Below are 26,616 nucleotides of genomic sequence, written 5' to 3' on the forward strand. Positions count from 1 at the left end.
AATGTGATCCAGAAAATCTGACATTGTGGGTTTTGTTTTTTTTTCCATGACAACAAACTAATGTTTTTCCTCATCTCAGTTTGACTAATCTGTATTTTTGTTCTTTATTTTAATACATTCTTCCTCAACCATGTACTATACAGACGTCTTAATCTGAATAACATTAACGACAGTATGGTCAATAAGATCAACGCAACACCAGCTATAGTCTAGTTTCATCTAAACATGTTTCAGAGAAGAAATTGGTTTTTGTTGTTGACTTTTAAACGCCCATCATAATTAATGAATGAGGGCTTCTTCTATATAATTTATAGTAGCATAACCAATATTTTTGTTTTACTTACCAACTTAATATTTGACAAATAATTAAATGTATATAAAATATATAGTTTATGGGCAGTATATCTACGAGAAAAAGCATCAGTGGCTCTTCTATACAGACCTCCATGTCACTGTTGCGAATAAAAGCTTGTTCTTGATCTGTCCTGCCTGGTTAAATAAAACAGAAAAATCTGCAAATTTACAATGAACATTGTTGAAAATACTAGAATTTTCTGGTTGAGGTCTCACAAAGAAATGGTTATGCCGCCCCCCTGTGGTGAGGAGCTTTCCAGCACTATATTTTGTTTTTAATTTTCAACACATTTCTCTAAATCCAACAGAAACTATTTTTTTACCCACAGTGAGTGGCCACTGTCCTGTAGGTTTTAGATGCTTATCTGCTCCTTCATTAAATGGATCCAAGAGCTTCTATTTCAAGTTTTACACAATGACCCATTCATTTAAGTCAGGTGTGTTGAAGTTGGGAAGCTTCTAAAACCTTTAGGACAGTGACCCTCAAAGAGTTTGAGATTCCTGATTTAAAAGTTAAGCATCAAACCAAAGCTTGAGCATCAATGAGACGTTTGACATGCAATCACCTACATACATCTGTTGTTCAAATATCAGGGAGAACAACCTCACATTTAGGAAAAACAAAATTGCAAGTCTTATTAATGTAAAAGTTTATTTCAAATACTGACAAAAATCCTTTCACCATCTCCCACACAACTGAAACATTCCAAGTACCCCTGTACTTTCTGAAGTCTTAAAATCATTCCTGTGTTCTCCAGTCATCCCCTTTATCATGTAAACCTTTTTATTTCTTAGTAGGAAGGGTGCTTCTGATTTCCCTGCAGTTATCATGGGCCAGGATGCAATATACCTACCTACTATGCAACAAGAGAACACAAGAAAGAAATAGCAAAATAAGAAAACAGATAATGTAAAAGCAGCACAAAGTACTTCAGAGCACACAGCCTGTCATTTCTTTATACATTCTGGCACATATTGATCATAAACGAGACACCCTGTGTTGGGTTTGATGCATACCCTGCTAGTTCCTCTCATTGAATCTGTGCAAACCCAAATATCAAGTAGCACAGAAGAACCCCTGTCCCCTGTGTTTCAAATGTTAATCCATTTCCTTTAGGAAACCATCCTTATGAAAGCAAGAAAAAAAGATATTTTTTTAAACCAAATAATACAAGATCCTATGTTCCTGCTAATCAAGTATTTAAGAATTTCCAGCCAAACCATATAAATTAAACCAAATTGAACAAAGCATTTTTAAAATGTACTTTGATATTTTTTATTGAAAGTTAAACACAGTCTGAAACCAAGCAAATTTTACCACAGGAGCTACGGAAACTGAGATACTCAAGTGTAAGTCAGACTGTTAGAATCAGGAGGACTGGTGTTCTCTACAGGGTATCATCTCAGATTTGTCATTGAATCAGCAGCATTTACAAATATTTTCTTATGATACAGATTCACATAGCCTCTGCAATACACTAAGATACAGCAGAAGTAGTGTTAAACTGAGACGAGAGAGGAACCATTGAATCAGAAACAGCTTGGGCTACAAAAGTGTGAAAAGCAGGGAAGAAACAGAAAAAAACATTATTGGAGGTCTATTTACAAAAGTTGGAACAGAGAAAAAGCATTGCATTCATACAGCACCATACCTAGCACATATGTACAGATCAGTTCTTCTTCACCCACTGCAAATTTGACACGTTTTAAAGTGAAGTTGCAAATGGTGGAGTATGAGTTTATGAAGGTTCCCTGAAGCAGTATTATATACACCGATTCTCTGTGAGTGCCGGCATCCAGTTCAGATTCTTGAATGTGTGCATATTCACAGCCTAGAGATGTGGTGATCTCTCCTTTGACCTGTTTTAGAGATTGAATCGAAGTAACAGGTGGGACTTTAGCATATCATAAATACTCACAGTCTGCCCTCTCACCATGTGTTATAAAAGCTCTCCTTGCTTTGCTAAGTGTGTCCACCTGACATGCAGTGTCCCACTTAAAGCCTGTGATGCTCTTTGAAGCCACGCTTATCAAGTTGCCTGACGTTTACCCTCTGACACCCATGAGATCAAAGATCAGTCTGTGTAGTGTGTCAGTAAAAAAATATTGTACAAGAAGCTGGCAGTAAAAGTAGATCTATGCAGCAGCAATGGTTATGGGACTTTTTTTTAGCGTATCAACTGCTGTGAAAAAGGGAAACGTGATATATGATTTATATTCTGAAAGTGTTTAAACATTAAAATCAGCCTCAGTGTAAGTCCGGTCACACCCACAAAACAACTATAGGATCTTACAGCACATTAGCTGTTACAGATTACAATTACGAAGGGAATAACCTGTTACTTCTGTCATCCCAACAGGATACAACAAACAGCAGTTTGGAATCCCTGTTTCAAAGGTGGTGGGGAGGAAAATGATCTGGATGGTTGTATCACAATATCTTGCCTCACAACATGTTAGGCTGCAGTCTGCCAGATCACCATGCAATGTCCGCCACATGACAGCATGGCAACTAGCGCATCGAAAATACAAGTGCATCCATGGCCTCTTGGCCTGATAGTTGCAGTGGGGAATTTTGGTTCAGTTGTCAAAGAAAAACTTCCAAGCCTGAAATTCCAAATGAGTTGACGTAGCACAACCCGTTCTCCAAGGCATGCTAGCTAGACTAGTTCTCAAAGCGCCAAGCTAATCACCAGTTACGTGCTTGTGTGGGTATCATTTACAGAAGCATGTACTATATGAAGGGTGCTTCTATCTCTCCAAAATCCTTTAGGCTCAGTAAACACACCTTAATGCAACTGAATGCCGGCTGGCAGGGCTCCCAACCTTCCAAAATAAAACAAAGATACACTCAGCTGGCTCTTGCATTGTCAAGAGAGCAAAATGTGGACATTTCAGAGATTTGTACGTTTGTTTTGATAATTTTCAATCACTAAGCAGGTGCTCCGCTGCTGTTAAAAATGTGTTCTTTTTTTTATTACATGTTACAATCATGCAGCATATTTAGAGAGAATAGGAGTGAAGGGAATCAGACAACATCAGCAGGGAGAGACCAAAAAAGTGTTTTAAATCTACATTTGGCTGAGCTGCAGAAGTTGACCTCAGGTTATATGTGACAAAAAAAGTGGCAGAATTGTGAGATGCAAACTACACTCCATTCTTTTCCCAACAGGGAGTCTGCGAATGTTAAATCACTCTTAAACAGCTACCTGTCATAGATTTGGTATGCAAGCAGTTATTCACATTCACCATCCTGCCGAAGCCAGCTACCAGCAAAAAACTAATTGCGACCATGGTTCCCAACTCCCTTACACACATTATTTTGGTGTCATTCAGGATGCAAAAAAAGAAGAATACACACTATACAGAATACAAAGTGCATTAACTCACCCCATCCCACCCTGCCTGATGACACACATCTACTGCAAATGCATCTTGGAACACTGAAAACCAAGATATAAGGGAGGCGGTAGAGCAGAGTGTGCAGAGGGGGCGGAGCTGTGCGTGGTGGAAAGGCAGAGAGGGCCGCGGCCTTGTGGTCACCGAAACCTCCATCCCTCCCACCCCACCCCGCCCACATACAAGCAAATGGAGTTTTAACTTATACAACTCTGCCCGATATGTTAAAGCCAGTGGTGCCTGGGGATGAAAAGGGAAGCAAGAGGAAGGGAGGGGGTGGACATATTTGGGACACAGGTGCGGTGAAAAACGGACAATTCCCTGGAGTCCCAGGTGAGCCGAGGGTGCCTTTGAAAGGGTAAAGGCTAGCCAGCTAGCTTGCTGGTCACCAAGGACGACTTCCTCTGTGGTAGATCCTGTGGCGTGGGGATGTGATCGCCGGTCACCAGGTTCTTGTCGGGTCCCGCCACAGGAAGCTGCTTGTTCTTCACCTTGGCCTTGGCCATGTTGTAGTCGCCCGAGTCAAAGTACTTTTGCTGTTTAGGAAGAAAGACAAGGAGATCTCTCAGCTTTGGCACAACATGTTTTTGAATAATTCATACAGATTGGTGTTGGACACACCTTAGTAATGGACTGGACTGTACACTGAGTGCATTAAGGACCATTGTTTTTATGTTTAAAGTTAAAATTTTTTTAGTATGACGTTATATAACCATCAATCATTCTCTAATGGTGTTGATGATCTCATGATGAAATACTGCAATTTCTTTTTTGCCCTTTTCCCTCAGCCTGCTTTGGCTACTCCCACTCCTAGCCAGTGATTTCCCACGTCTCTGAGAAAAACTTTCAGCAGCCTCCAGAGATAAAAGTTCTCTGTAGCATACTGTATATGTGGAGGTGGAGAGAGCAATAGCTTTCCCAGTCATGGAAAAGTGAAAAGGAGAGAAAGAGAAAGAAAGTCCTCGGTACTCTGCTCTGCTGTTCAAAATACAAATTAAAAGTACTCCATCATACACGCTGTATTTGCCATTCTCCTACTGTAGCTGCACTGCTCCCAGTCTACCCCAGTTTACTGAAGTTTGGTCAGTGGTAACATATTTCTCTCTCCTTTTTGATGAATTTAGCCATGAAACAATAATGTTGCTGACAAAAGCTTGCTTAGTTGTAGGAAACATACAACCATTTAAGTCATATTTAAAACTGATGATATTTTCCTACATTTGAAAGAGAATTAGACAGTGAAGGCAAGAAAGAATTTCTCTGCATGTTTTCAAATTAATATTCAACTGGTTGCATCAGCTAGACCAGTCAGCAGCAATTATGTCTGTTTTTAAGGTCTTTGGTGTTTTTGGCACACTTTCTTACTAAGACACAATCCTGTCTCTGACTATGTTATGGCCCAACCATGGCAACCTACCCCCTTCTGTAATCTCTTCATCAAGAAGTCTGAGCCACCAGGTTTCTGGCCCAGGCTGGGGTACTTGGCCTTCAGCTTGGCCTCCTCTGCTTTCACCGGGTTTGCATTCTTCTCCTGAGAGTCCTGTGGAGACAAGAAGAGAAACTGACATCAACAATCTTATTTTGCAGGAAACAGGGACCCTTGAGAGTCAGCTGATATGGCCTCAGGAAAGTTAAGGTGGAACTGGAACAGCTGGTAATGTGACAGGCACTTATTTATGATCATCCAACAATTCTAATAATTCTGGCACTTCTACAAAAACAACATAATTTATGTGTTGAAATCTACTGCAAAGCAAAAGACCACTTACAAAAATATCACTTTCCTGAAATTTTAACCCACTTGTGTCAAGTGGGCTAAAATGTATGACATTAACTTGTGGGAGCTGAAGATACTTCATGATAGCATGAGTCACAGCATGAATGTTCTCCTGCTGCAGTCTCGTATCACTACCACACCTCAAGAGGAAACAGCTGAAGAGGACAACTCCAGAACCAGAAAATACAGTCTGAAGATAATTATGACAATTCTTTGATTGCAATTTTTGTTTATGAAGATTTGTACATCAAAACATTAGAATGCTTCTATTAAAGATTAAAATTCTTGCTAAAGAAAGCTGTGTGACCATCACAAGTCATTTAGCAACTCTGCTTTTGTTAAACCGTGACTGTAAAACAACACAAGTTAAACACTGAGAACCTTTATGTAAACTGTGCTTTTAAATAAATGTAATATATGTAATAAATCAATGTTCTCTACTGCTAAATCATTAAAAGTTATAAACGTATTACTAGTTATCCTGAGTTATTGTAAACATTTATTTTCTTTCAGCATCATGCTTTTCTAACCACAAACATTTAAATTAAATCAGATAGTTAATTATTTTCTGGTAGTATAAATTAACTGACTTTTTTTTTTTTTTTTTAAAGTAACCCTGGACTTTAGGTCAAGAAACCTTAACTTACAGGTGTGGTCCAGCACTTGCAAAACATGATGGAATGAAGGACTCATTTATTAAGACAATTGTTAGTGTTGCTCCTGCATACTAATTCTAGCCAGACTGGTAAGACTGATGTCATCAAAGTCCCTGACAGGTAAGTACTGAGCTCACAAAACTGGGCCACTCCCTTGTGTCAAAGGTTTTTAGGGCTAACAAACAAAAACAAATTGCAAAATCTATACAGGACTGCATGGGGCAAACTCTAAAAGCCATTCATGCACACCTTGCATGCATACTAGGAGTAAATGACAACTGGCACAAGCCTACTTCAGCAATGGAGACAAGATAGGGCACTCATTCTGTAAAGCTTGGTGGAGCACGGATAAAATGTGACTCAGGACACAGAAGCCGATGAACAGATTCCCTCAGGAGGAGGGGAAACGTGTGGCGCAGAGTGTGCTGAATCACTTGGGTCCATGGCGAGAAATTTATGAGTTACTATATTCAGTACCAATTGGAGAAACTGTAATATCCAACAACACATTCTCTGTGGGATCACTGTTATGTGCAGAACTGTCAGATTTCCCTCAAACAGAGGTCCAGGTTTGATTTGACAGTTTGACATTTTCTCATTAGAAAGTGATACTGTATCTATTTGTTCCAATACCTTATCACAGCTGTATATCACACAGTCGAATGATACACACATGCACGTTTATCTTTAAGAAAAAAAAAGTTTTGGATGCATTGTGTATTGACAAATTTTCAAGACACATTTGTAATATTTGATAAATCTGACAATAATCAAAATAAAAGGCTTCTTGAAATAAATTTAGAACCAATTTTGTTTTCATCATAGGAATTGTCAATCAGTGAAATGGACACAGTTGTGTTCAACTGCAGCTTATGACCAGGCAGGTGAAGTGCGTGGTTTCTCTGTATTAACAGTTTGTACTGAAGCCAACATATGAAAACAGAAGTCTGATTTTCAAACTTTACATCATGCACCACTCAGGTTTTGTTAAGGGCTGTGCAATACGTCAGCAATTGTCGTTGCCACATCATTAAGTTTCTATTCACAATGCAATTTAAAATTAGTGGATTATCAGAACAAACAAAACATGCATTGGCATTTCTCTTCAGATGCTATAACTTAAAAAAAGTATTTCCAATCATTGTACTTTAAGATTTTCTGTCTGATACCTCATAAATTCATCAAAACCTGCTCGTATTTAAGTCCTATGAAAGCTTTGATCTTGTTCTGATATGCAATTTTTGTTAGCTTTACTGTTGGTAAGGCATTCAGTATGAGAGATGCTGCCAAACTTAAAATTTGACAAAAATAAACAACAGTACGTACAAAAATTTGACTTACACTTTTATCAACCAATTTGGAGATGTCCTGGACCAAATAATTTAACTAGTGACACTACACGCAGATGCAGACCCATACTGCAGCTGTCAGGACAAACCATCCCAGGACGTAAACATTTAAGAAAAAAAGTGTACAGTGCCCTTCTTAAATTGCGATAACTTTACTACTCTCAAGTGCACCGAAATTAAACTTAATGTTATGTCTTACTGCAGGCTGCTAAGTCCACATTATAAGAACCCCTGTATAGACCAATGAGGCCCGAGCTGCTGTGGGCTCACCAGCCAATGACACAAGGCAAGGGACAAAACAAAGTGACACACAGCCTTGGCCCAATGAATGGAATGACAGCTACAGCTAATACAATGTTCAGTTGACATCTAACAGCTTATCACAGCTGTACATGTAAATTCAAGTTCGGTTCTTTCGGTGCTGCACTAAGCATAACGCAAACACTTCACTTGTGCTAGCTCTTATTAGCCACAGCTAGTTAGCATGCTCGGAGGTTAACAATCAGCAACCCACCTGTTTTTCGTCCTCGTAGTCTACTTGTGTGTCTGAGTCGAGGTTTTCTGAAGACATTGTCTGATTATGGCGGACAAGTGGGTGCCCTGTATGCCAGACAACTTAAAGGGTTGATTAAACGCGGTATGGTGAGATGTACCTGCACTGGACCTAATCCTTTTCTGAACACGACTGCTCCCCAACAAAAATGGCGTAACGAGATGTGACATCATTATACGAGGGGGCGGTTATACTTGCAAGTGACAATACAGTAGCCAATAGGAAAGTAGTACTGCACCAAAATTAGCCAATAGAATACAAATGCTTAAGCTATGCCGTGTGATTGACAACTTTTCGGCCAATAGATTTACAAAATGATTACTGTGAGCAATGCGGGGGCCGCACTGCACTGCATCAACACAAAATCACAAATGGGCTAAGCAAAACAAAAAGTAAACAGTAAGATTTGGAAGTTTTAGATTTAGATTTTGTATCACATTGATAAACAACCCATCTTTAATAAAGAGGATCGGTATCGACCATGTTATTATTGTGCTATTATTCTTTTAACCTTTGCCTGTATTTCCAAGTCACACTCCCTGCTCTGTTTCTTTGTGGTGACCCTGTTGTTACCTGTCAATCAAACAATTAACGGCAAGGTGTCCACAGTGAGCTCTGCGTAAATGCTAACGTTTATTTTAGATAAAGTATAAAGGTTAACGCTGAGATTGTTATTTTAAAATGATCGAATTGTATTGTTATTTTTTCCTTTTATTTTTAATATACTTTTGTTATTATCAGATGAGGGTTGGAGTAAGATTAATTTTAGACTCTTGGAAAGTATTTTGGCTAATTACAATAATTAGCTAGCTAAAGTGTCAGCTAGCAAGGTGTATTATATAGCATGTAATGGCGCTACATTAAAACAAATCTATCTGGTTCATTTTTTAAAATACAAATTTTTTCTTCTCTACAGATATTTATTTTGTTTTTTTCTTCACCTAAAGTAATGGCATGTGCACAAGTGAGGCCTTCACAGGTAAAATTAAGCTAATTTCAGTGAACTTGTTTATGGCACAACAAGCTAGCTAAATATGTAACTACATAAGAAAGTTAAACTTTTTCTTTACTACACTTTTGCATTATAGATCGATATATATATATATATATATATATATATATATATATATATATATATATATATATATATGTACATATAGTTTTGACTTTTTCTAATGAGCTACAATTCTGACATACTTGATATTGCTGTTTTACGTTCAGAGTCCAAAGTGTGATCTTTATATCCTCATAAAGTATTTAAGGCCATTCGCATTTATTAAAAGTAGGGCTTTTCAATCATGTTTGTACCTTTCAACTGTATGTTTAGCATGCTAACTGGAAATGAGAGCCCTGCCCGGTCAGAAAAACATTATTATTATTATTATTATTATTATTGTTATTATATATTTTTAAATGCTCAGTATCCATTTCTTTTGAAACAACTAGCCTGTTATTTGTACTTGGAAGCCCCTCTGCAATCTGCACTGTTTTGAATGAGTATAAGAAATATTCTTTATATATCTTTCTTTATTTTTCTTTAGCCGGTGGTGAAAGTCCCAGTAGGCAGCTGCATTTTCTGCTTTCTCATGTCACCTTAGTTTCTTTCCACTCACCTGTTCAACTGTTACTCTGAAAGTGTCAGAGCCGAGTACAAGAGAAACAGGTGAAGTGAGGATTGTGATAATAGAAGTTGGGACAACTCCTCACATTATTGTAAGAGCAGTAAAAGCACTGTAAGACGAGTTTTAAAAAAACAGATATCTAAGAAGTAAGACAGGTGGAAATATTACAATTTGGTGATGGTGGTAAGAATTCTAGCTAGGCTGCTCATGACAAGGAACTTGAATTATGTTTCTTTGTATATGTTTGCACCTGATTGCTTTCTTTTCTTTTGCTCATACAGGCCCAGCTGTTGCCCAATGAGGTTGTCTCCGAGCAGCAGTCCTTTGTTGTTGTAAAGAGGCTGCTGGCCATCGCAGTGTCTGGCATCACATATCTAAGGGGGATTTTTCCAGAAAGAGCCTATGGGAGTAAATTTGTGGAAGGTTAGAATTAATATAAAACAAGTTTGTTTTTTTTCCCCCCGGTATAAATTCTATTCACATTTCTGGAATATTTGCAAAGAAAATTCTTACCTTCTCATTTCTTTACAGATCAGCAGGTGATGATCCTTAAAGGAGAGCGCAACTGTCCCGGTGCTTCTCAGATACTTCAGTGGTAAATTACACTTACCTGACACTTGCTAATCAGCGCTGTTGCTCATTTAAATTCCTAATGGATAATAAGAGAAATTATGTGAACTAAATAAAGTAAGGTAATAAAGTAAACTCTTATCACTGTGTTTGGATCTAAGATGCTTTCAGAACACATTTAAACACAGTAAACAAACATGGCAGACTAAGAACAACATGTAAATTGTTCTTACTCGTTTGTTGTTGTTGATTATTCTAAATCTGTAGCACTTAAAATAAAAAGTCAAAGCCAAACATTGACGTTACATTAAGCTGGTATTAGGTTCAATATTTTGTTATTAAACCTAATTATTTCAGATTGTTTGGTAAAGTTCATAAAGATACAAGTGGTTGTTTTTGGATTTGTGTATATTTTAACCTCGGCATCAAGCACATCATTTATGCATCACCTCTAATGTTTAAATATATATATATATATATATATATATTGTCTTTTAGGTTTGATATAACTTCTGTTCTTCCTCTCCTTTTTACTTGTGTGGTGTGTGGGGTGCTCCAGTAAAGTTTTTAGTATTATATGTTATGATAATTCAGGGCTTGCTAACTTTAGTAACATCTTGGCATATGATTACAGTTTGGAAATCAATGAATAAAAAGTTCTCATATACTTCTAGGATGCAAGGGTGCTTTGATGCCATCCAGAAGAAATATGTAAGTGAACTTCAATCTTTTTCCATTTATAAGTTTTGTATTCTGCACACAGTTCAGTTGTTGTGGATCAGACTAAATAAATCAACATAATCATCTAAGTTTTCTTTTGCTTTGTCATGTAGCAGTTAATGTAGTCTTTTTTTATTTATTACTGTTTTTATCCCCCACCAGCTGCGGACAGTTGTTATGTCTGTGAGTACCATACTAATCGTCAAATATTTACACAAGGTCTTAAATGCTGAATATTTGAATCGAGATACACAAGTTACGGGTGAAGTTTTTGTTTGGAGAAGTTTCTTCTTATCCCTTTTTAAGTTTTGAAATATTCAACGTTCATTCTGCAACCTAAAAAAAATCCAAGAATATTTGTGGTGTTAATGTTTTTCCATTTGATTTATTTATTTTCTTTTTTAGATTTATACAGACCCAGAAAACCCCCAGGTAAAAATCATCACCTTTTAAATATACATTAACCTTCCACATGATAATTTTGTATGCATATACAGCATTTATCTTTTGTTCTGTTTCAGAAAGTGACTGAGTATTACCAGTTTAGGATCCAGTACACTGCAGGAGGGGCAGAAATGGATTTTGAAAGGTGTTTGATAGTTTCCATACACTGACACAAGAAAGAAGCCTCTTGAAATTCAAAACAAACCTAGAAATAAACCCAAGAAAAAAATGTTATGTCTGTGCATTATATTAAAAAAACAAACATCTACAGCTGTTAAGATTGTATAAATGTTGTGAAACAACACCATCTGGACTAAATTTGAAAGGAATCCCATATTGTTTGGTGTGGCACCCCTGTGTAACATATGTTTGAAGAAATTACCACCCCCGTGCTACAAACAGGTGGAGTGCTAAGTGTGCTTTTCAGTGCCACCTGAGCACCTGTCAGAATGTCACTTATTAGAGAAAGTGACTGATTCCTCTCTGACCTCACCACAGAACAGCCTTATTATAGTTTACTTACCAGGGAAGCTGTGGAAAGCATTTAAAATGGCAGCTTCATTTAAGCAGCACTGGCTTGACGGTTTGTGTTCTCACTCTGCTCGTCTTCGTCATCAGCAACAACACCCAAAAGTTATCGAGAATGTTGTGTGGAAACACTAAGAAAGCCAGCATCCTGCTGGTGAGGAAGCTTTACACTCTGACGCAAAACCTGGGTCCTTTGCCAGAAAATGTTTGCCTCAACATGAAGCTGGCTTATTATGATGATGGTAAGACATTTACACAAAAATATGAATTCACTTAATTGGTCATAATGTTTCAAATCGTCTCACATTCATTCTAATTTCATTTTAAGTTTCTTACAGACTGGCCTTTATTTAACATTTTATAAATAGCTGACGTTTTTTTATGTTTGTCGCATGCAAGTGTTATATTTTTGCCCTCTCAGTTTTTTTTAATCTAGTTACGAATACTCTTGACAATGGCCATATTTAAGCTCTTAACTCTTGGGAGTCTATGATCATGCCAGTGTGATCACTTCGCTTTAACTTTTTAAAAAGCCATAACAAAAAAACTATGTCACCTGGAGCACTGCTGTCAACTTCAAAAGTACAGGTTTGGATTTCTCTCCCAGTTTTTTTATTTATTTATTTTTTTTTTACATTTTATTTGTTTGTAGAAAGATATTTATCAGAGCATAAAGGTTGGGTGGGATGGTGATTCATTTCTTTTGATATATTTGTCATTTTTCGTCATTTTGTTGCAGAAGAAAGTGGTCAAATCAGCTGATACTACTCTATGAATTTCTTTCAAATCTAGATATGATGGTTTTTGTGTACTTTTATTCCCAATACGTTAATAAAGTAGGATAAAGTGACAAAATAATTATAAGATTAAATAGTTAAAGTTATTCAGGAAAAAAGATACCAAAGAAGGGTATGTAAAAATTTTTTTATGAAGTATATAAAGACAAAATAAAATACAACAATTGATGGCTAATATAGGCTGAGACCTATTCAGTAGGTTATATTTTGCAACTTCACCTTGATTTGTCTCTATATCATAGTTACTGGAGCTTTAATACAACAACATCAGTCCTGTGCATCAGCCCTATTCTAACATTTAGTAATCAGGTTACAGTAACAAATTATGTCTTATAAGTACATTTTTCTAAGATCATCCATTGGTATTTAAGCATTACCAAACACTGTGTCCTTTTCAGTGGTAATTATGTTTGACTGTTTCTCTGTGTGTTTGCATGTCTGTTTTCTAGTCACTCCTCCGGACTACCAGCCACCAGGCTTCAGGGAGGCAGATGGCGACATCATGGAGTTTGAGCAAGAGCCGATCAAACTGACCATGGGTGAAGTGGCCACCCCCTTTCACTGCGTGAAATTCAACATGGCCACAGAGAGGCAAAGATTAGAGGAGGTGCAATAACACAATCACTAAACAGCAAGATAGAAAATGCCAAAATCCTTGTAAAGACGTGGGGACAAAGCTTTTGATATTTTAAGTGTTAAACTTGGCCTTATAATCAAGAAGGTTTCCTGCTATCAGGGCTCCTAGGAACTTATTTAGAGCTGTGCACCATGTTTAATGTCTGCAGGTAGAGAAGAGTGTCCCTGTGAAGGAAAAGTGGATTCTTAAGATAGAGGAAGACCACATCGTAACTCAGGTTAGTGTGCCACTCAGCCATTTAGTCCTTCTACAGTCTGCAGGGCAACGTTACCAGTATGTCAAAGTTTTAGGTGATTGCATACATTTTTCTGGTTTGTCTGTTTCTCTTTTTTCCTCATGCTTTTTGAGGACAGTTTTTCTCATATATACCTTAACCAAGAATTCATACAAGAAGAGAATAACTCACTGATAGATGGTGCCGCCTGCCCTGACTTGTCTTTATATGCGTACATTCAGTTTTCTCTGCTACAACGCTCTCAGTTAGGAATTTGTTTATTGCATGAGAGCACAGACATGTGACATGAGAGCAAGTACGAAATGTTAATTTCAAGAGAGTTGTCAGTCCTGTAACACAAGTTATCACCAAAGCTGTTCCTAGGCTTCATGCACCTGATGCTAAAAGACTCTTTTACTAGTGCAGCAATTTTGTAATAATGGTAAGATCATTTGTTTCAGTCTTTAGATTTTTTTACAGAAATTATCCACACAGAGAACAATTTTTATTTAAAGAAACCTAATTATATTATAACTTTTCCTAAATGTGGTGAGTAGGGACCAACCTACCCATATATTTTGTGCAGTTTACACACCACAGCAAATACAGTATATATACATTCTCTGATGGTGGCTAGCTTCAAAATTTAAACACAGAGGAGGAGGGGGTTCCTGTTAGGACTTTTATATATGATGTTTCAAAACTGCATTTGAATTATTTTATAGCTTTTTATCAATGCGCATGAAAAAAATGCTTGTTATCTTACACATGGAGGTGCATTTAATTGACTGGTAAACTTAGGTGTTTTTTATTACATGGTAAGGTTCAGTTCAGTCCTACAGACAGTACCCTGTTGGCATGATCAGCTTGTAATTATTTAGCAGACATTTTTATTTAAAATATGTGCAGGTTATTACACTGAATGAGCTCAACTCAAGTCTGTGGAGAAAAATATTATTATGCTTTTTTTTCAAATCTGCTCTAAGATCTTATTGTCAAGTTTCTTAAATCAAAAGTTTGATGTGGGTCATTGGACAAAGCATGAAGCAAACTCATGACTAACGTTAACTGGAAAATGCTTAAAGGAAGGCCGTAAGTAAGCATGATGACTCAGAGTTTGTTATCAGGCTTTTGTTCTTGTGGTCAGTGTGTTGACGCTTTCTGATTGTGGTGCTCAGATAACATGTTTTAACCTTTAGAGCCATGAACCCAAAGAGGTGGAGGAGCCTCACAAGGAAAACACAGACCTGGATGAAACTGGTAATTAATACCTAATATAGTCTCCAGGGGCTTTGATCTTGGATGTATGTTAATATGAAAAAAGTAGGAACCTGTTGTTTAGAAAATGAAAATGTTTTTAATGTAAAGTTTGTGAATATTTGTAATTTTGATAGATTTTTTTCTATTTTTCATGGTTGAAGACATCAACTTGAGACATGAGAAGATTGAGACTTGTGAGGAAGTAAAAAAGGTACGCATGACAAAAATTAAACCTACTTGAACACAATGTTACACGTACTACAGTAAAATTATGCAGTAGACAAGGCATAAGCTTGCCTATTTTTCAATGACTAATAAATCCACCTGATGAATAAAAAAAGAAAAAGCTGTCCATGCCCCAAAACATAAAGAAAATCTTTTCCTATCTGGTTTAATCATCTGTGTCAAAAGCTTTTGACACTAGGCAACACTAGAGGCATGCTGTAATTGAGAATGCAAAATGGCGGTCCTCTTAGTAGTAGGGATGTTCGGGTGCCATTTTTTTCTGTCCGACACAATTCCGATACCTGGGGTTTAGGTATCTGCCGATACCGAGTACAGATCTGATACCAGTGTTATTTTATTAAGAGATTTATTTATTCTATTTCATTCTTCAACATCATGTTACAGTGACATGGATCTGATTGGCATGAGACTGATAAATTTTTGCTATTGCTAGAGCGTCTAATAGCAATCCTTTGGGTTAAGTATAAGATGAACCACGAACCGCTGGTTTTTTCCTTCTCAGATGAATAATAAACAAGCGCAACAAGAAAGACGGTTCTAGCCCCAGAGAAGCCGATCAGCTGATCACCGACAGCCGGTCATGAAACAACAGGAGAGGGAAGAGGAATAGAAGCGGAGGAGGAGAAGGCCTATTAGTACAGAACTGCAGGAAACATTTTTTTCTTTAAATGAAAGAGTGCGAGTGTTGAACCCTCTCACTGGGAAAAGTCTGGGGGATGAGGGAGCGTTAATTCCGGTTAAAAAATGAACACGACATACATTAGTTACTGCTGTTAACGCGTTATTTTTGACAGCTTTAATTTATATTGATGTAATTTATGTTTTATTAACACGTGAAATCCATGATGGCCACAAAACTATTTTAATTGTCGAGTAAAGAAACTCGGATCAAAGAATCTCTATTAAAATCTATCTTGAAATTGGACATACAGTGTTCGTTTTCCACAAAGAACAGGGGCTGTTAATCCAGGACAATAAATTCTAAGATGTCTGTTATTTCGGTGGCTTTCTGGCTTTCTTCTGCAAATTCCTCATGTTTTTTTGTTATTGCTGTGGTTCGTTGCGCATTTCCTTTAAGGCAACAAGCTTGTGCTCTTTCATGTGATTTCAACCAAAATGCTTTATAAAGTCGCTGGTGGTAAATTTGGCAGCATTCGTGTCGCCTCTGGAAACTTCAGCCCTGCAAATTAGGCATGTCGCTGTTTTGCTAACGGGATTTTCTAATGAGTTATGATGTCAAATTACTAACGTATCATTAATGCTAAATGTTAGCAAAACAGTGACTCACATGCAGCTGCTTCTCCGCCTACCAACTCAAAGCTGCGGTCACGCAAGACTGCGTAACTTCCTGTGTCTGTGTGTGATTGCGTTGGACAGGAAACAAAGAATTATGATTCTGTTTTCATGGTATCGGTTAGTGTTCAGACAGAAATGCTTACTGACACCGATCTCCTTACTTTTGGTAGGATCTGCGAGTATTTCCGATGCTAATATCGGTATCGGCCCATCCCTACTTAGTAGGTCGAATTTACAAAATGGTTTTAACCCTCTGCCATTCCTGCAAACTTGCAGGAAAACCCAAAGCATGCCATCAGCAACCCACTGGAATGCCAAAGGGTTAAGCTCTGTGCAAAAAGGAAACAAAAGGGCCCTCTGAGTGCACTTAAAGGTCACTCATTATGCACCATCTCTCCCCGGTCAGATGGACACTCTGGTGGAGAAGACCCCTGACATGGCGGTGGGTCTGAAGAGGACCAGGAGTGGACGAATAATCACATCCACAGTGGTCAGTCTGCCACTTCAGACTCAACTTTTTACAACTGCACTGCAAAAAATAACTTGTATAAAATAATACCTGGCCTTGGCCTGTGTCTTTTTAGAGTTTCCTGTGTATTAAACATTCACAAAGTTACATGTTTTCTTTAGACCACAAATATTTGATCTATCCAGAAAAACTGCTGTTTTAATCAGGTTTCTCCTCATCATATATAAGCCTGCTCGAAGGATGTGCATTTATTTAAGGTCACCTTAACCTTTAACTGGGCTGTTTAACATCAGTATGGACATGATTTAACCATGTATTTAACACTTACATTGATCAGCCACAACATTAAAATGACCTAATACTGTATTCTGGAGGACATGCACACATGGCCTCTGGGGATGTCTACACTTGCAATGCATTGTGTTCTGCTAGAGGAGCAAAGGGTTTTAAATATGTCTGTGTGGGTGCAGGAAACAAGCGTGACTGTGAGCAGCAAGCAGCCGACAGCAATAAAGGTAAAGATGGTAATAAACTTCTTGCAGAATTTCTAAATTATTAAAATTTTTTAGAAACTTGTGAATGTAGCCTGTAAATAAAAATACTTTGCATAATGCTTTTCTGTACATGCAAGAGCTGTGTTATGTGCTTGAGACCTATTTAACATATACAAGTCTAAAAATGTATGGATGAATTTCATGCTGAAATCATTGTTGAGCTGTTGAAGGATAAATTATAGGTGTAAAATGTCCACAAATAAACCATATTACATACTTACATTTAGAACAAAACAGAATTGACCATAAAAAAATATCTTCTGTAGATTTAGGCTGAATTTTGAAGCGGAAAATGCGTAGGAACCCTGTTTGTTTCACAGTTCATGAGTCAGCTTTGATCACTATGGTTTTTCAGAGTGGGATGGTGTCTGTAAAGCATACACATAAAATCTTGCGGTTTACTGAATGTCAGCGGCACGATTCTTCTGCTGTTTGCAGGTTTCTCAGTATGACGTTCACAGCAGCCAGGAATCATCAGCTGCCTCCACAGCTAAGAAGAAGCGCAAATTCAGCGAGCCTAAAAAGCTCTACTGACCTCACCGCTAACGTAGCACTGCCGCTGTCGATTCACAGTTTTGTCATTTTTAAAAACATGTTTTGCAGTTTGTTTTTTAAAGGAATTTCCACTCGGTTTTGAACATGTTTTAGAAATATCTGGAGGTTTGATTGCAATACTCATTTTGAAGTAGTTCTGTTTGATTTTGATATATAGATCTGAAATATGTTGCAATAGTTTAATTAATCTTTGATGCAGGAATACTCATTAACCAAACAGTGTAACAGTTATTTGTTTTTTAATGTTATGTTATGTGTGTTGTGTTACAAATAAAAAATACAAGAATACCAAACTTCTATCTGTATTTTCAGTCAAGGAACATGATGAGGATCTTTCTTTTTGTACAGGCTTTTGTTAGCATTTGTGCTGGTTGTGCTTTCCACATGTATTTTATTGTTTAAATAGTATCTTGTAGGGTCTATTTGGCTGCAATAACTTTAATTATTAGTTTAAATAATTGGATTTGAGCAAATGTAGCTCTCAAAGCCATGCAAAACCCTGTAAGATGTCTGTACTTGTTTCTTGATGTGAAAAAGAAAAAATAGGCGTCAGCTGGTTTTAGTTGCTGTATAAATGGTTTTAAGCAAAAAACCAAAAACAAAAACTAAAAAAACAACCTCTATCTCGAAGTGCATCCATTTGCATGTGAGGTGCCTTAAATGAAGCTGTTAAGTGAAAGTGGATTATATCTGTACACAGTGACCTTTGGGCCCAGATAAGGGCCCATCAGCAGCCTCCCGCCCAGCAAGCTGTGTGTTTTTAATCTCCTTTTGTTTTTCCCAGAGAGAGGGACATTTGCTGATAGACTGCCTTAACCCACTGCAGATCAATACTGCAGGAAGCCTTTGTGATGCATATCCAAGCAGCCTTCCTTCCCATGTCTGCAGAGGGGGGAGAGGAAGAGAGACTCCATCAAATCAGTCCTCACTTCCTAACAGCGGTTGTGTCGGTCATCACATTTATTTCATAGTCTGCTTTTTTATGGGCGTTTCTGATAACAGAGAGACATAAAGCAGAGTGGTCTGGGAAATCCATGGTGGACAAGACCCACTCACCGGTACATTGATGCTCTTTATGAGCTGTGAAATGAATCAGGGTTACCTAACCTCACAGCCTCCTGTGGTATTTCTCAACCCTTCCTATTAATTTAACAGCTGATGGTTCTCACAGTATTGATAAATGCTGAAATGTAGAGATGGCCGAGGCTTCTTTGCAGATGGAGTTGTGTTTTTTAGATAACCAATATCGCAGTTATGTGCATTACAACATTGTTTTGAAGAAATAATTTTTTAAGAAGCTCCCAAATGACAAAATGTGCCCGGTGGCTTGGACAAATAAAAAGAAATGTGCACTGGAACATACATACCTCGATAAATTGCCAGTTGTGACACTAAAAGTAGTTAAATAAATACCTGAAGGTTCAAACACTTGGATATGGACAACTTTCAATCACATTTTAGTTGACCAGGGAAAACCAAGATAGAAGTCTATTCTGAGGATATAGCCTTGTTCCTGTCAAGCAAGTTTCAAATACCCAATGATTTTGAGAGAAAAGAAATCCAAATTGCATTTTTACTTTGCCTTAGCCCTCAATCCTTCACTCAAATCCGAGGACTCTTCATCATTTCTGTACACACACATCTCCCTGAAATGAATTCTGAAATTAAATTCAGGGACACACGTCCAGCAGCCAGTGTTAACAGATCAATCAGCTGATCAAACAACAGGAGGGGCCCACCGGACGCCACTGTAGACCAATCACAGATGTAGTTTCAGCCCGTCTTAGTCGATATCTCCAATCCAGGGCCACCTATGTACGTTCAAGGCAAGACACACTGACAGGCTGATGGACAGACAGCCACAGTTCACCCCAGAGCTCCATATAGATTAAAGCCAGCTTCTGTGAGCCTATAGTTGTGGCGCTGTGATTGTGCCTGCAGGGCCTATAGGCCCCAAGGGGGGGCTGGGCTGTACAGGAGTTGGGGGAGGATGGAGGAACGGAGTGGACATCCAGCCCAGAGACCATGACCCCTCTGACCTTGCCAGAAGGGCAGCAAATGTTTCCAAGCTGATTAGTGGTTCCCCAGCAGAGTACCCCGCTTGTTGTTAACCCTTTGGAATCAGATAGTGGGCAGAGGCGCTGGAGGAAATTCACAGAATTTGTCATTCAGTTGATTTCTGAGGGAAAAAAGTGCTAAATTAAATCAGGAAGCATACCGTTTGGTCAAAGCAAACTTAAAGTTTGAATCCAATCAACCTCTCGATATTTTTATTCTTTTTTTTAATCATATAGAGAACCTTATTTTCTGCTTTACATTTAATCAGGAAATACTGGACTTTTTATTTTATAACATTTACTCCAAGGCTAAACATGGCTTTTCATCCAGCTCCAACATCATAGTCCCAATTATATGGTAACATCAGTAACATGTAGCCAAAAACATCCACTAATATATTGTAATATAGCACTCGGATAGCCTTTTCAACATAATAAATACTCCTGCCTTTGAAAAAAATGTACATGTTGCGGATAGAGACAAAGCAATTTTGATTTCTATTCAAAAATATAAAAGATGAACTTAATATAAGAAGAATGATTGCATATGATCAATAAGCCGCAACGATAGGAAAAAAAAAAACAAAATTATGAGCAGGAATGAAATATGCTGAACAACCACAAGAGGGCGATAAGTAGCCATGGGCTGGATTGCAAGATGAGTCTTTCAAGATAACTCCTGGTGCCAAGCTCCATAAAGCATCTTCCTTCTCATGCGTTCCCTAATCAGCTCATACAGTTGGCCTCTACACTGTACACAATTTAAAAAAGCATGCATTCCCACTGAACAGCCAACGCAAGGCTATTCAGCTTGTCTTTTGAGAGATGCTGCAGTGGAGTCAACAGTATTGATCTGAATACAGAATGATGAAAGGAGGGGAGGCCGAGAGCAGGTGGTAGTGGGCCAGCAGATTCAGGGATTTAGTCGCACACCGTCTATGTATGGACAGCACTGTTGAGCAGAGAGGGGACCGACACCTACTCAAAACAGATGCTCAAAGCAATGGGATGTGCCCCCATTGTGATCAGAGTAGACAGCTGAATTGTTTACCACCAAAGGGCCCTTTTCTTCAGCGGCAGGCCCACGCACAATGGGGCCCCCACTGTAGTGACACACTGAGGATTTCAGCAGGGGGGGGGCAGGGGAGGGTGAGGAGTGCGTGTGCATCGTGTAATAGGAGTTTGTAGAGTGTACCCCCTTTTTTCTTTCTCTGTGCTCAGATGGACCTTTCTGCACCCCCATCTCCTCTACAAAGCCCCCCTGAAACTACCGCAGGGCAGAGGTTTAAATGTCACGCTTGGCCATCAGAGCGCCCAGCCCCCGGCTCGTGTCTCATGGGGGAAGCACGCCAAGAGACAGGGTGAGGGAGAGAGGAAAGCTAAGGGGAGGGAGACACTTGCCCTTGCCCCATTGTCCGTAACGATAGGCATGAGCTGCTAACTGACTCCAAATCAAGTGTATCCTCTCACCACGCGCCCTCGTCTTGTCCTACTCCTGCTCTAATACAAAGGCCCTCTGTGTTTTTATTTTTTCAGCCATCCGTAGGTGAATAGCAGCTTTGGTCATGGTATGTTTGACAGATCAGCTTAAAGGAGGCTGCAGAGTCTAAATTCAGCTGGCCACCAGGCTGAGTGGTAAACACAGTTTGTCATCCTGAGACACTCGAGATCCATCCACATTGCACTCCGGTGAGCTCTAACATGAGGAAAATCAATGCTAACTTTTTGCGTTCAGTCACATAAAAGGGACTTCAAAACGTTAAAGTGACTAGAGGTGGGGGCAGATGGAGGGTGGATGAGGTGTGGGGGGGGGTGACAAAGTGTCAAGCTGAAATACAAGTACAGGACAAAATATACGAGCTGCTTGCCAACTTTATCCCAGCCCAAGGTCTTGCCTCGTACTTTACCCACCCACAAGACTGAGTGTTTTATGTATCTATTTGTTCTAAATAGTGGCACACTTGACCTTGAAGGAAGATGTGTGTGCTTGCAGTATGGCCCGGGAATCATCCCTCCTGTCAGGGACGGGAGGGAGTGACCTTGAACCGCCAGGCGCAGGCGTAGCTGAGTGCACAAACTCATTTAACTCCTGAGTTTGTTATCGACATGCTGTAATCGTTAACATTATGGATGATGAATAACTACTGACTGCCTTATACCTGTGCAATACGTCGCAGAGCCACGCAGACTCTGGGCCAGCTCCGGGCCTGCAATGGCAGTGCTGATAGTCAGGTGACTGGAGGGCCACATCACTTAGACTTGTTTTTCTACCCAGTCATAGCAACAACTCATCAAGAGCACCAGCAAAGCACACAAAGGTGCTTAAGGACATGGATCACTTCTGTGCTTTACGCCTTGCCTTTTTTTTTCCCTTTTACAGCACACATGCCTCTGTGTGTACTCAGGAACACTTAACCTCAAGCATCAGCTGTTCAGGCATCTGCAATGGATTTTTTTTTTATTTCTGTATTGATCTTTTTAAATGGGCGGATTTACTGTAGTTTCTGAAAAAAATAACATAAAATAGACCAAAAAAAGGCCAGACTTGTAGTTACCAAATTTAGGTTTTCAGCAGTTAGAGCTAACAAATGAATGGTGAAGTCATTTTTGAGAGCAGCTTGTAGTAGACACTAATGTAAAGACATTCTCCTTGTCAAAGGACAATCAGGGCTCTTACTGGTTTCTTTCTTTAGAGAAAGAAGTTATAACATGGAGTAATAACATGGCGTTAGCTGACAATCAGTTCCAGGAGCTAAACTCAAAAAAGAAAACCTCACCAGGAACTTGAAGTCACTTTGTGTATTTGGTACAGTTTAAGTAAGGTAAATTAGCCTGACATCAAACTGACTCACAGCTCTTGAAAGGTGTTTCAGCTAATCAATAAGTAAGTATTTGTGCTAGAGCCACACATTTTATTACAGCTTAAGAGGGATTGCAGGAATAAAAAAATCAAAACCTAAAAGATGTCAAATTACATTATTCCTCACTATTGTTAGACATGACGTTGGCAAATAAAAATGAGAAAAATACAGGATACAGCATATCCTAATGTGAGACAAGGATTCTGCCTTTGAATATGGTACTTTGGCACTGATGTAAACATTTTCTTCCAGATAGTTTCATCTAAAATATTTTTGCAGTTTAACCTTTTGCACCTTAAAATGGTTGTTAGACATGAAAATACATAAAAATCTAGAAATCTTCAAGGGTCTGCACCAAACACGCTCTGGATTTTTTGTCAATGCTTGTTCCTCTTAAATTTACCTTGTATTTCAAACCCACTAATTCAAGTATGTAGTCATATATATATATATAAATATATTTACCATAGTGCGGAAAGTTGAAATGTCACCGAAACCTGCTGATACACAACCTGCTTTATTTTACATTTTAACTAAATTCATCCCAGTCAACATATAAAAGAAATCTTCTCCTTCCTTTTCTGCCCCAACTCCCCAACAAATTCAACTGGTTTGGTAGTTATTGTGTTTTAAACAAACAGTGCTGCTTATCTTCAGGAATATACATAAAAATACCACATAACAATGAGTCAGTGTTCCTGATGTTTTAAAAATAAAGGTTCTTCAAACAGATTACTTAAAATTTCCAGGAATTTAAAGTAGCGTGGAAATGATCAGTAGAACAGAAATAGTGGTTTTACTGCAGATAATTCAGGTGAAGTCTCCAAAATGGCCATTTAGCCACAATTTCACACCATCTGTTGTCAAAGTCCCCCAGCTGGGGCATCTCAGGTTTTAAAGGTTAGATAAACAATAGAAATTTAGTTAGTTGTAAGTTAATAATAACTTAAGTTGGACATTTGAGTATTTCATGAGTTTTACGTGTGTTTTGTTCCATCATGCTGGAAATACGCATCTAAAAAAAGATGGAATGGTATGGGAAATAGGGAAATGCAGTGATTCATTGACTTCTGAAAACAAAAAGAAAAATCATCATCTATCTGCTTTTATCGTCCTTCATTTTTGAATTAGTACTTTTTCTTTTGATAACTATTACACTGTAACACTTAATAATAATCAGACTACTTTACAATTCTGTTTAATTGTAGACAGTAAGGACCAAAGATATTTAATATTTCCTCTTCATTAGCTTAATTTAATTTCTTAATATACATCCATTCCTGCATTTCCGGCCTTGAATACAAGTTGAAATGGGACACCTCAAGGCTACTAATGGCTTAATGATGATAAAGATTTGATTTAAAAAAGTTTGCACTAGGTTGTAATTATCATTTGGTTCAGAAACTACAAATGGCTATGTCTTTAAATAGCAAATGTAGGCATAGGATCTATAGTTTCAGAGATTAGAGAGAAAATCTTTTCAGTTGTGTTACTGAAAGATTCACTGAAAGGGATTCACATATTTCAGCCTCCACAATGTACAAAATAGTTAAATGATTCAGAAAAACTGAATGAATTTCAGTATTTAAAGAGCAGTGGTACAAATCTAAGCTGGACATTTGTAATCTCTGAAGGATATGTTATATTCACAAATACCACTTCCTACTGCGTAAAACAAAAAACAGAGAAGCTATATGTTAACTTTGTCAAGAGGTGGCATCAATGGACAATTATAATACACATATCTTGGTCAGACCAGTCAGCATTCAAGATCTGTTTTTTGCCACATGCTGTTCACCTAAGAGCAAAAGGATTGTGAACAAGCCCAAAAGCCACTATGCATTCATGTTTTTAGCAAAGAAATTTTGACTTCTGTGGTGTCAGTATTAATACCAAATTGTGCACTTTGCCTTAAAGATTACATCTTTTCCGAGGGGATCCATGAATTTTTAAATATGATAATACAAAACCACATTCTGCATACATAACAAATATGAAAATGAAAATGGTATCAATGGACCCTCCTGCAGTTGTGTGACAATGATGAACCTGTACTGCTGCAAGCCTGAAGATGTTTTTGCAGGGACAATATGAAAATAAATATAGTGATTCTTCCAGGGTAAATTTTGCTTTTCCATCAAACCAGTGTTTGAATGAGTTGTAAAAAGGAAATAAAATAAATAAATCAATAAATCAATAAAATATGTAACATAACATAATCAGTTCAATGATGAAACTGTAGCTGGCATTAACAAAATCTTGTTTTTCATTGCAAATTTGTGTTGGTCCATACAGTTACTGTATACAAAACATAAGCATTTCCCCATGAAGTATACAGGAGACATCTTAAATAAAAGAGTTTACTATGATGCAGTGCTGTGGGCAAATAAGTAAAACTGCTGAAAATCTCAGTAAATAAGTTAAACTTAACATGCAGTGGAAAGCAGGTCATTGCAGCATGGTAGCCTCTCACAAGTTTCTCACTAGACTGAATGTACATGTCATATACATTAACTCTGAGTTTCTGCAATGGGTCCACAGTTATACCACAATCTGCCAGAGGGAAGAATAAAAAGTTTGCACATTTTTTCTCTCTCCCTGTTTATCGTCCTTTCTCTGATGGCCTTGGGAGTTTGACTTCTGCCCTTCCAGTGCTTTCCTCCTCTTCAGGCTGAGGGTTTTTCATCTAGCCAAGGTGCAAGGGCAGCCACTTCTGTCCTCTCCCAACCTCTTCCTCCTATCCAGCAAGCACTCACATGTGGATTTCCAATTCGGCTGTAGAGTGAGATTAGCAGCTTCACCACCCCAAGGCTGGCTTAAGACAGGAGGGCAGTCAACTAGCAGTGTTGGTGGGATGCATGTGGGGGAGAAGATCCCCTAAGACTTGTCTGAGGCCGCTGCGGATTTCATGGATGAATCCTCAAAACTAATATGTGGTTGTTTAGGATGAGCGGTAATTTGAGGTGTCGGTTTGTCATCAACTCAAAGGGCCTCACAGATTGTTAGCCTCATGAATGCATTGCAAACAGATATTGAAATACCTCGTACTAGTGAGAGTAGTTTGATCCGATGGAGGTTCTTTGTTTTCATCACACTTTTCAAATAGATTGATCAGTGATCCGTCCAGGGTGTACCACACTCACCACATCCATGGTAAAGATAAAGCTGGTATGGAAAATGGCTGATTGAATGAATCAATTAATTAAACTGAGTATTGATGAGCAGGTATTTAATCAGATAAGTTAATCCTCTTGTTTTGGATGGTTTACATTTTTTGAAAACATCTTGCTACTATTTGTGGAGCTTCTTTTCTCCAATATTGGAAATAAACTGAAGCAGATCAGGCATTAGTGCAGCTGCATCCGAAAACAACTACTGCATAAAACTAAAGGTGAAGGATTTTATTTACTGTTGTCTGTTTTATTTGCTCTCCTTTCAAAATATCCTTACTTGACGTCTCTGCCTCTCATACAGTGCAAGTGAATCAATTTGATTTGTGGTGCTCAAAGCAGTGGAAAATTTAATTTAAAAAAATTCATTAGCAACATATTGTCGCAAAAGCAAAGCGTTGTTCAGTGTGAATAATCCACAGAGCGTTCTGTCAACAGTTTTCTTTTCACAAAAAGTAATTAGAAAAGTATACCTGGAAAGAAGTGAGTCAGGATAATTAATAATTTCTTAATCATTTAAAGCGAAAA

The 26,616-nt window shown here is 38.1% G+C and overlaps 2 protein-coding genes across 6 annotated transcripts; one reads left to right on the top strand and one right to left on the bottom strand.

The window, feature by feature from the left end:
* Positions 1 to 987: 987 nt before the first annotated feature.
* On the bottom strand, positions 988 to 8,245 carry ensab (endosulfine alpha b). The gene is made up of 3 exons (XM_041989194.1): positions 8,050 to 8,245; positions 5,171 to 5,293; positions 988 to 4,289 (listed from the first exon to the last, which is right to left on the bottom strand). The coding sequence occupies exons 1-3, from the start codon at positions 8,104 to 8,106 to the stop codon at positions 4,119 to 4,121; spliced, it is 351 nt and encodes a 116-aa protein (XP_041845128.1). The 5' UTR covers positions 8,107 to 8,245; the 3' UTR covers positions 988 to 4,118.
* Positions 8,246 to 8,461: 216 nt separating this feature from the next.
* On the top strand, positions 8,462 to 18,287 carry hormad1 (HORMA domain containing 1). 5 transcript variants are annotated; one of them, XM_041986927.1, is made up of 16 exons: positions 8,462 to 8,480; positions 9,005 to 9,067; positions 9,992 to 10,133; positions 10,242 to 10,305; positions 10,955 to 10,991; positions 11,163 to 11,183; positions 11,406 to 11,432; positions 11,522 to 11,589; positions 12,063 to 12,214; positions 13,219 to 13,376; positions 13,555 to 13,623; positions 14,820 to 14,880; positions 15,042 to 15,091; positions 16,829 to 16,912; positions 17,362 to 17,415; positions 17,884 to 18,287. In XM_041986927.1, the coding sequence occupies exons 2-16, from the start codon at positions 9,038 to 9,040 to the stop codon at positions 17,977 to 17,979; spliced, it is 1,113 nt and encodes a 370-aa protein (XP_041842861.1). In that variant the 5' UTR covers positions 8,462 to 8,480; positions 9,005 to 9,037; the 3' UTR covers positions 17,980 to 18,287. The 5 variants fall into 5 exon arrangements, with proteins under 5 accessions (XP_041842861.1, XP_041842858.1, XP_041842860.1 ...); XM_041986924.1 differs by lacking the exon at positions 8,462 to 8,480 and adding an exon at positions 8,626 to 8,743; XM_041986926.1 differs by lacking the exon at positions 8,462 to 8,480 and adding an exon at positions 8,649 to 8,687.
* Positions 18,288 to 26,616: the final 8,329 nt, after the last annotated feature.

Source organism: Melanotaenia boesemani, chromosome 6 (assembly GCF_017639745.1).
Source record: "Melanotaenia boesemani isolate fMelBoe1 chromosome 6, fMelBoe1.pri, whole genome shotgun sequence".
Taxonomy (NCBI): domain Eukaryota; kingdom Metazoa; phylum Chordata; class Actinopteri; order Atheriniformes; family Melanotaeniidae; genus Melanotaenia; species Melanotaenia boesemani.